The sequence below is a fragment of the Protobothrops mucrosquamatus genome, unplaced genomic scaffold, assembly GCF_001527695.2.
Source record: "Protobothrops mucrosquamatus isolate PMUCROS unplaced genomic scaffold, P.Mucros_1.0 scaffold2012, whole genome shotgun sequence".
NCBI classification, from domain to species: domain Eukaryota; kingdom Metazoa; phylum Chordata; class Lepidosauria; order Squamata; family Viperidae; genus Protobothrops; species Protobothrops mucrosquamatus.
In genome coordinates, this window is record NW_015388124.1 from 98591 (window position 1) to 108875 (window position 10285).

Genomic DNA, 10285 nt, shown 5'->3' on the forward strand with positions numbered 1-10285 from the left:
ATGTTGCCAGACCATAAAGGCTTTTGCCTGACTTTTTTCTGGTTCAGACCACTGTATCTGCTTAACCAGGCTTAAGATATTATTCAGACTCTCCCAACCAGAAAACGCAAGCGCCTTCATTGTCCCATTTTTAAAAGTCCACACTGAAAGTTAAGCAATAGCCATTGCATGTTGCCTTTACAGGGACAGACAAGCCAGGGCAAAAACTGTACCATATAAATAAGCTATGCAATTAACCTAAATGAATTTAAACTTTTTAAAATATAGAACATGTTGAAAGTAACAATATCCAAAAGAGAGACTTCATGCCACTTAAAGGCCCAATAAAGAAAACTTAGCTTCTGCTCAAGTTTTCTATTACAGGGTTAATTGAAAGAAGCAATTTTCATGTTTTTATTTTACAAGTATTGTTAGTCCAACTGCTATCATTATACTTTTCATTGTACTTTTATTTCCTCAAATATAAACACCAATAACCATCATATAACAGTGAGAATGTTGCCTTTGGGAAATGAAAAAAACTATGAAGTTAATTGGGACCCTTGCCTTTTCTCTCATAAGCATATGTTGACAGCATAGTACAAACATTGAAAGAACCAAAGCAAAAAATATATATTAAATATTCAAATTACTGACTCTTTCTGTGGTCCTGAGATTCTGCTCAAAATTTGGTGACAAACCAGTGACTAACCGGTAGGATTTCTGCTGTTGTTTTAAGCAATGAAAATGTTCTGATAAGACTAATATTCCAATTCTTCTTAAATAAAAGTATTGAAGCCAGAAAATTGGAAGAAGAATCAATAATTCAATCCAATCCCCTGAAAATGTCACAGCAATCATTACCATATTCCCCCACAGCTTAAAGCAGGGGTTTCTAACCTTGACAACTTTGTGGACTTCAAGTCACAGAATTTTCTAGCCAGCCATGAATTCCAAGAATTGAAGTCTACAAGTCTTAAAGTTGCCAAGGTTGGGCATCCCCGGCTTATAGCAACTCATCTCCAAAAGACAACCTATTTTGGCAATGGAAAGGGACTACTCGCCATGGCAACTCAATGCAACCAGCTCACCGCCTCCAGCTTGCCACTGCCAAGTCACCTCTGCCAATTCACTGCCGGGGTTGCAGGACAACTACACACGGCCAATTTGCCATGGGGACAACTTGCCGTGGGCAGATGGAAGGAAAGTCAGGTGGTGAGGAAGTAGGCGGGCAGAACGCAGAGCAGTGACGGCGCCGGGGGCATCCCATTTTCACACACACCCATCACCACCGCCGTCACCAGCCTTGGTCTGGAGCTTGATGCGGTAGTGGTGGGGTGTGTGAAAATGGGATGTCCCCCGGCCACCACTACCTCCCCGCTGCCCACCCCACCCACTGCCATCATTCCTGGCCTCTTCAGCCCAGAACTCAGTGTGGTAGTGGCAGCAGGTGTGTGTGAAAATGGTAAGCCCCTGGCCGCTGTTGCCACTCTGCACTTTGCCCACCCACCCACTTACTCAACCACCCAGCTCTCTCTCCAGCTGTGAGTTGTCTCCGCAATGAGTTGACTATGTGGAGTTGTCCTGTGGCGACCTGGTGGTGGTGGCATGTTGGCAAGAGGCAACTTGTGGTGGCGAGCTGGCAGCAGTGAATTGGCCGTACTGAGTTGTCCTAGATCCTTTTGGCAAAGGTACCCACTGGGAATGGGAGAAGGGAGCAACATTCCATGCATAATGAAAAATATCCAAATTGCATATTTATACCACCACTATGTTATGATAACTTTATAATACATTTTGATGTAATCATGGCTTCTGCAGGATCTTTGCATTATGCAAGGAGGAATTGCTTTCCTGCAAAGAGCTGTAACCAAGTTCACTCAATTGCTCTCCTTATAGATCTTTTCCATCAAGGAGGGAAATCAGAGGGATCAAATTATAGCACATGTCCTTATTGTCATAACAGAAGCATTCTAAAATATGATGGAAGTTGCCAGAAGACAGAGTAATTGATTTGGGGGGTTCTCTTGTAATAGGGCAAAGACCATTTTTTGGGTTAATATTTAGTGAAAGCACGAAACAAAAGAAACTGTTGTATAGATAGATGTGAAAAACATAAGCAGGTCATATACCAATGTTGGACACCACTGTCACATACACTTCAACTCATGCAAAACTCAGGACCTGTTATTGTAATTTCTCAGATGTTCAGTACACACTGTCATGACCGAGTTCACTGAAGGTCCTCAAAACTTTTCAAAACACATTGTTTAAAATGTTTTACTCTCAGTGTAAGCTGATACTGAGATGATTATGTCAGTATCAATTCTAACTGCAAATGAAATATGAATCTAGTTCAAATACCTAGAGCCAAGGATATCCAAGGGACCAGATCTGGGTTAAGGGGAAGTGTCAAAAAATCAAGATGGCAGTTGCAGCAGTGTAATCAATGGCCTGTCCTTTTACATATATTGTGAGATGCATGTAAAAATGTAATATAACTTCAATCATATGATTGTGGCTACCATCTTAGGTTTTGTTTTTGTTTGTTTTTTGCCTTACAACCTCCAACTTCTAACGCATGCCCCTACCTCAATCCATATTAAATCATTGAGAGTCTGAGCACATTTTGTGTTCAGTCCAACATCAGAATAAACACTAGCTAAGTGAAGCCCCATTAAACTGGTAAAATAAAATAGAAATCAACACACATTACTCACGGTAGATATGCAGTCCCAGACTGTAACTTTGCGCCCTCCCAGAAGCAGTCCAGTGGTGTGATAATTAAACAAGGGTAAAGGTGTTCTATAATCTGTAAAAGAAACAGAAAAAAACCCCTCAAACTATTGTTATACATCTCGGGGAAATATACATAAAAATGCATGACTGCAAGTTTGGTCTAGTGGTTAAGGCACCAGACTAGAAAGCAGGAGACTATGAATTCAAATCCCGTCTTAGCCATGAAAGCCAGCTGAGTGACTTGGGGCCAGTTCTTCTCTCTCAGCCCAACTCACCTCACAGGATTGTTGTGGAGAAAATATAAGGAGGAAGATTCACTGCTTTTGAGTTTTTTGTAAAAATAATAAAGGCAGGTTATAAATAAATAAAAATGTAATAAATACATTGTCTCTACCTTGTCCATGTAACCTGTTTCTGTGATGGGTTCCCCTGATTTGTGACATAAATGTTCCAATTTCCATTGTCTGCAAAAATGAAGAGCAAATTACATTAACAATTGGCCATAAGTCGAGGACTACCTCTATTTTCAAAGGGGTTTTTTGTCACTCTTAGGATGTGCTGCTGTTTGAATTAAATTAGTTCACCTTTATGGGTATAATCACCTTATGACAGTAATAATAGTTAGATTTTGATGGCCTGCTGGTCCTTTTAGCCTCTTGTATTGAGGATCCTTCCTGATTCTAACCATGCAACTCAAATTTCTCAGAAACCACCAGGCAAGATTAATGGAAATTGAATTTGCAATATTGTAGGTCAGCCTTTGCCAAACTGGTACACTCCAGATGTGAGCTACATCTCATGTCTGCTAAAGAGCATTAGAACTTTGGCACATCTGGAGGGTATTAGGCCGCAGAACGGTGCTGTAGAGAAAATGCCCATTCTCTTTACCACTTGGTGAATGCAAAGGACTCCCTGCTGCGTTGAACCCTTCCCGTATGTCAGGGTAAATTTATGCTGAACGTTTATCTACATTGGATCAAAAACAGTTTTGAACTTTGCAAAACAAACTCACTGTAAGATCCCTTCAAGATAAGTTGAAATTTGTGCTTTAATACTAGCTTAAACCATTGTTTAATATTACTGACTCCCACAACTGGGACCTGTTTATACTAGATATGTCAGCAACCCAACACAGTCCGAAGTTATACTTTGGATGTTTTATGCCAAAAAGAAAAGATTATTTTTTTAACTTAATAGCTGAAAGCACAATGGTTTCAAGCATTGTAAACTATGATGAACATCGAGGGATGTGGCTAAATCAAGATTTTCCCCAGGTCCCAGTTGCCAAAAGAAACAGGGTCACAGGCAGTGGGGCTCAACAAAATCGAGAGGGTAGCTGAAACCATATGAAAGTTGCCATGTTGATGTTTTTTTAACGGCTCCTGAACTGAAAAATTAAGGCCGAACTATGCAAATATTACAAGGAGTTCTTGACTTACAACAGTTCATTTACTGTCTGTTCAAAGTTACATCGGCATTGAAAAAAGTGACATGACTATTTTTCACACTTATGACCGTTGCAGCATCTCCATGGTCACGTGATCGAAATGCAGACACTTGGCAACTGACTCGTATTTATGAGGGTTGCAGTATCCCGGGGTCACGTGTTCAGCTTTTGCCACCTTTTCCAGATTCACTTAACAACAGTATTACTAACTTAACAGCTGCACTAATTCACTTTAACAACTGTGGCAAGAAAGGTCGTAAAGCAGGGCAAAAGTCACTTAACAAATGTCTCGCTTAGCAACAAAAATCTGGGGCTCAATTGGGGTCATAAGTTGAGGACTAGCTCTCCAGGAAAACTAGTAACTTTGCAAATGTTGAAAAGCAAATGTTCCAGGAAACGCTGTTCTTACAATAAAATAAAATTCTAGGGAGCCTCTGAATTTCTTCTGAGTGAGTTCTGATTCACACGTTACTGCAGAAAATGACCAGGTTGGAGCAAATCATTTCCACAACTGCTCTGAGATTTGAAGGAAGGAAAGAGCTTTGTTCTTTCCATCTTACCTGTTGTACATATATACATGTATCTTGCTGGCTTGTAGTGCAGAATCAAGGTGCTGTCTGAGCGCTTCTGTTGTTAGTACATTAGCAGTCTCTTCTTGTGGTGTCTGAATCATCAGTTGAGGATTAAACATGGCCTCTTCTCCAATCTTTTGCCGTGTGTAACTTAACTCCCGACTCACTCGCCCACCAACTGACAGACAAATATTTACAACTTGGGATTAGCCAGCAAGAATGGACTCTTTATACACATTCTAAAAGCTCACAGGCTCACCAATAAATTTTCCCATATGCATGGAATAGTTTTATTGTCTATTAAGAGCTGAAGCAACTTTAAAGAGAGCTAATTTTGTGTGCAGTGCAAAAAAAAGCCACATACATTTTCCTTACTTAAAAAAAAAAAAAGTTCCCGTACTGCAAAGTCCAAGTCACAAGTCCATTTGTGCTAAACACATGCATTTTCGGTATCCTATCAAAAATTCCACACTTACAAAGTTTGTTAAAAAAAAATAAAAAAAAATCCTTTTTCCATTCAGACCAGACCAAATATTTCTGTGTTACAATTTCTTACACTTGTATAAACAGTCTGCTGCAATGGCACATTTCAAGATAAATGGCTTCAATTTACACTCTTCTCCTAAATAATTTGGCAAAAGCAGAAAGGAAATAAACGCAGCTAGGAGGGAAAGAGTAAATGAACATTAGTATATCCTGCTGCTGCTACTTAAAATGTAAAAATACTGTTAAGTGAAGGTCACTTAAAAGTGCAGATTCAGAGGACAGTCAACTTACATTTAGTAAACTACCGGGAGAGTCTAGAATTTCTGTAGTGAACTTTAGCATATCAGAATATGGATTTCATGACAAATTAAATGGCAATAAACCTGAGAAGACAGCTTCCCAACCTGGGTCCCCTCCAAATGCATGGACTTCAATATCCAGAATTCTCAGCAATGGCCATACTAAGTGCGCTTTGAAGCCTTGTGGCTTCATGATCATTGTCAAAGTAACATTTCAGGTCTTGAAGACATATAAATAGGTCTTCTCTTTTATATTTTTGTAAACATGTAGGGACTTATAGATTGTCCTCGACTAATGATCGTTCATTTAATGATGGTTCAAAGTTACGACAGCCTGAGAAAAAGTGGCTTATGACTATTGCACCAACCCTGTGGTCACGTGAGTACAAGACACAGTTGCAGCATCTTGCAGTCACTTGATTGTGATTTGCAACCTTCCCAGTTGTTTTCCGACAAACAAAGTCAATTGGGGAAACTGGATTCACTCAATGGCTGCGTGATTCACTTAACAACAGCAGTAAAATAGTAGTAAATTCAGGTCTGGTGACATAATGACTCACTAAATGACCACATCACTTAGTGACCAAAGTTCCAGTCCCAGTTGTGGTGGTAAGTCAAGGACTATCTGCACTTCATCTATCACAGTCTTCATTAAACCTCTGTTTTTCACAGATGTGTTCAAATTGACAGAACAGTAATTATTTCAAGAGCATTTTTAACCATGAATTTTAAAAATGGTTTATCCTTTAAACACTGCTGTATGCACAATCTCTTAGAGCAGTGATGGCGAACCTTTTAGAGACCAAGTGCCCAAAACCCGCCCCCCCGCCCCTGCTCCACCCCCTGCCCTTGCTCCGCCCCTGTCCGCTCCCTGCCCTGCCCGCCCGCAGGACCACCCACCGCCTCCATGGCCCACTGCAGATCGCCCAGGCGGCCCTGCAGCGCCATGGCAGCCATGCCCTCCGTCCACACCTCGGAACATCATCTGCATGCGACGGGACGCGAGGGCAGAGTCTTGTCCTGGCTGCCATGTCCTTGGCTGCGCTGCTCTGTGTGGGCCGTGCCTGGGGGCGACTCTCCTCCGGGGGGGCTGCTGGTGAGGAGGGGCCGCAGGGGGAGGCAGGGCTGGGGCGACAGCGCGCGTGCCCACAGAGAGGGCTCCGAGTGTTGCCTCTAGCACGCGTGCCATAGGTTCCCCACCACTGTCCTAGAGGAACATGGAATCACCTCGGGCTCGTGAGGAATCAATTTACATATGTGTTAACTTTTCAGTTTGTTTCCTGATACACTAACAAGGCCCTCAGCCCAACCAATCTTCTTGCTGTTATCTGTCTCAGTATTTCATTTTTTTCCTTTATTCTGGGTTACCACAGTTTTGGTATGCCATGTAGATTGTATGCTACACAGACTGAAGTGCACTCAGCCTTGCACTACTTCTAGAATTCTAACTAGTTTCAAAGTCTACATACAAGACTAGGCAGAGGGAACACAGCAGCACATCTGCCTTAGAGTGGAACTGGTGAATTGTACCTCTTTTGGGGGTGTATTGTGGCATATGACAGATTAAGAGGGGAACAGAAAGACAAAGAAAAAATGATGGTGAACAGCATGATCCTGCCCCCCCCCCAAAAAAAAGTTAATGTATGACAGAAGTAGCTTTTTAGGCTATTTCCAAAGAACAAGATAAACAAATGTAGAATTGTGAATAATTGCAGAATTAATTTCCTTAAAAAAAAAAAGAATACAGGTAGTCCTCAACTTACAATTGAGCCCAAAATTTATGTTGCAAAGTGAAAAATAAGTGAGTTTTGCCCCATTTTAGGACTTTTCTTGTCATATTTGTTAAATGAACCACTGCAGTTGTCAACTTAGTAACACGGTTCTTAAATGAATCTGGCTTCCCCATTGACTTTGCTTGTCAGAAGGTCGCAAAAGGGGGTCAAGTGACCCTGGGACACTGCAACTGTCATAAATATGAGCCAGTTGTCAAGCATCTGAATGTAAATCACAGGACCATGGGGATGCTGCAACGGTTGTAAGTGTGAAAAGTGGTCATAAGTCACTTTTTTCAACGCTGTTGTAACTTTGAACGGTCACTAAACAAACTGCTGTAAGTCAAGGACTACCTGTAAAACCAAAGGCAATAATAAGAATTAGCAACTGCAATGCAACGAATTGTAAAAGTAATTTTTTCTAACAACTGCAACTTCTGCCTCTAAATAGCCTGGGCTCATGTTTTAGACACAGCAAATAAGAACATAAATTACTCAATCTTCTCATTTGTGCAATTGCCACTAATTATTTTGATATTTGGAAATCTTTAGTGAAATTATTGTTAAACTACAATCTTGTAAAAGCTCTAATTGAATTTCAAATGAACGTAAAAGTTTGTGACTGTTTTGAATGAAAACAATATTCCAAATTGCAAAGAAACTATATATGTATACATGTGGTCATAGATAAACATAATGTGTAAATGTGTCATAATTTCATTTATGAAGGCAGAATGCAAAATTTGCATTATGCAAATCAATCAAAATATTGCAGAAATGTCAAGTTTGATTTTAAACCCCATTTCAAAAAAAATGGACTTCCCAGCAAATCATGTCCAATTTTATTTTACAATGTGTAGAATAAACAACCTGTAGATTCAAATAACTCTTATTACCATTTTGTATGTAAAATACATGCTCTGCCATCCATACTCAAGTTCATATACTATTTTATTTCTGGACTCATCAGAATTTCTAACTTATTTCAACTGAGAGGACTAATCTATGCATGCCAAAGGACAGCATTATAAGTGGCCAACTGTTTAATATCAATGGACATGATTGCCCGACTCAGGATGCTGTCAAACTCTATTAATCTCACTTAACAAGGCAAATTCAAACAAGCAGCATTATAAGAAGAAAAATTGACTTTTCCAACCTTGCATAAAGCCAAAGAGAAAATAATAATAATAAATCAATAGATGGGGATAAAGCTTTTAGAAATCTAAGGAAATTATGTTGACAGCAGATCTTTTAGTACTGATCAGTTATGAATAAAATTAAATCTGGCAACTTATTTTGAGATACATTAACCGCTTCAGCGTATTTCAAAAACAGTATATTCAGATGGCAGTTAAAAAGTAACCTTTCATAAGCTGTAAGAAGTGGAGAAAAGAAAAGAGGCACAGGAGAAATTAATTCCACAGACATCATCTCCAAAATTCAAACATGTCCCAAACCTTATCATTAAGAAGGAAAAATGTCACAATCGTAATACTACTTTTGTAAATGTCTTATTCAAGTACCAAACCAACATCATACCTTTGTCTAGGACAGGGGTAGGCAACCTTGGCTCTTTTATGACTCTTGGACTTCAACTCCCAGAATTCCTGAGCCAGCTCGGGAATTCTGGGAGTTGAAGTCCACAAGTCATAAAAGAGCCAAGGTTGCCTACCCCTGGTCTAGGACACCACCGTTTGTAGAGAAAGGGCCAGATTAATACTTTAAAAATAATTGCAGGTCACAAGGAATAGCTGGTGTGCCAATCAGTTGTTTGTGGGCTAGCAGAGCAGTGGCAGCAACGGAGTTGGCAGTGTTAATGAGGCTTGGAGGTGCTCTTCAGTGTGTCTTTTGGGGTGGAAGTGACAGTAAAAATCAAGGTGACAATGGCAGATCGTTCCTAGGGATGGCATTGTTTGGTGGCAGTGAAATGATTATTTTTCCAAAACACTGGTAGCCTGTGAGCTTTTATGTTGTGCAGGTTTGCCTCAGTACTAAAGGAATGTCAAACTGGTTTCTGAAAATGAAAGGAACTAGTCTATAGATTAATATCTAATTCTACTCATATTTTTTATTTATCTATGGTATTTAGAGACTGCCCGTCTCTGTTGTAAAACAACCCATATTTAGCTTAGTACTATAAATTTATCAGTCTTCCTGGATATAGCATAACAATGTGTTTTCCCCTCTCAAATTTCCCTGGCAAATGAATTCTTTAAAGCAAAAGTTGCACTTTTGTGCAACTATGCTCCATGTTGTATCAAATACAAAATAATGCCATAAAATGGCATGAAAACCAATGCCCTATGTCAGGGGTAGGCAACCTTGGCTCTTTTATGACGCATGGACTTCAACTCTCAGAATTCCTGAGCCACAATGGCTCAGCTTGGAAACTCTCCCTTTCCCCTCAGCATGGCTGGCTCAGGAATTCTGGGAGTTGAAGTCCACGAGTCATAAAAGAGCCAAGGTTGCCTACCCCTGCCCTATGTCAAAATCATTTAGGTAATTTTCTGTGTAGAACATACAAAAACAAAAACCCAACCACCCTAAAAATTATTTTACCTTCCATTTCTTTCCTTTTTCTTCTACTTCGACAGTCAAAGTGATAAGCACAAGTCTTTAAAAGTAATATGCATGCGTTATATGTAACAATGTCCATCTTTCAAATATTTTTGAGCATAATTTCAGCCAGCACTGTACTGCAACACATCAAAAATGAAGTCTTCCCTTATGGAAGATGTACCGGTCTAGATCTCAGGTTTGGCATCAGTGACAAGCCCAAGTTAGGTAAGGCTGTACCCAGGAGATTCTGATGGCGCCAAATTTCATGTGTGGTTATATTTCAATAACCATACATGAAGCTTCATTGGAGAAATTGAGCTCTAGAGATAAATTGGGATTACAGCTCTGTTGTAATGCCTTTACTACAGTATGGAGGTATCCCTACCCAGGTTGTTCAAACTCATTGCAAGCAGTGGATTTTCCCAGGGT

The 10285-nt window shown here is 40.0% G+C and overlaps 1 protein-coding gene across 1 annotated transcript in view; it reads right to left on the reverse strand.

Annotated features, from left to right (window-relative positions):
* Nucleotides 1-4910, reverse strand: part of PTCH1 (patched 1) — a 56137-nt gene extending 51227 nt beyond the window's left edge. Inside the window, exons 1-3 of the mRNA XM_015823844.1 lie at nt 4726-4910; nt 3113-3182; nt 2700-2791 (exon numbers count right to left, since the gene is read on the reverse strand). Coding sequence (XP_015679330.1) covers nt 2700-2791; nt 3113-3182; nt 4726-4856 — 293 coding nt within the window. The 5' untranslated portion in view covers nt 4857-4910. The remainder of the gene's footprint in view (nt 1-2699; nt 2792-3112; nt 3183-4725) is intronic.
* Nucleotides 4911-10285: the final 5375 nt, after the last annotated feature.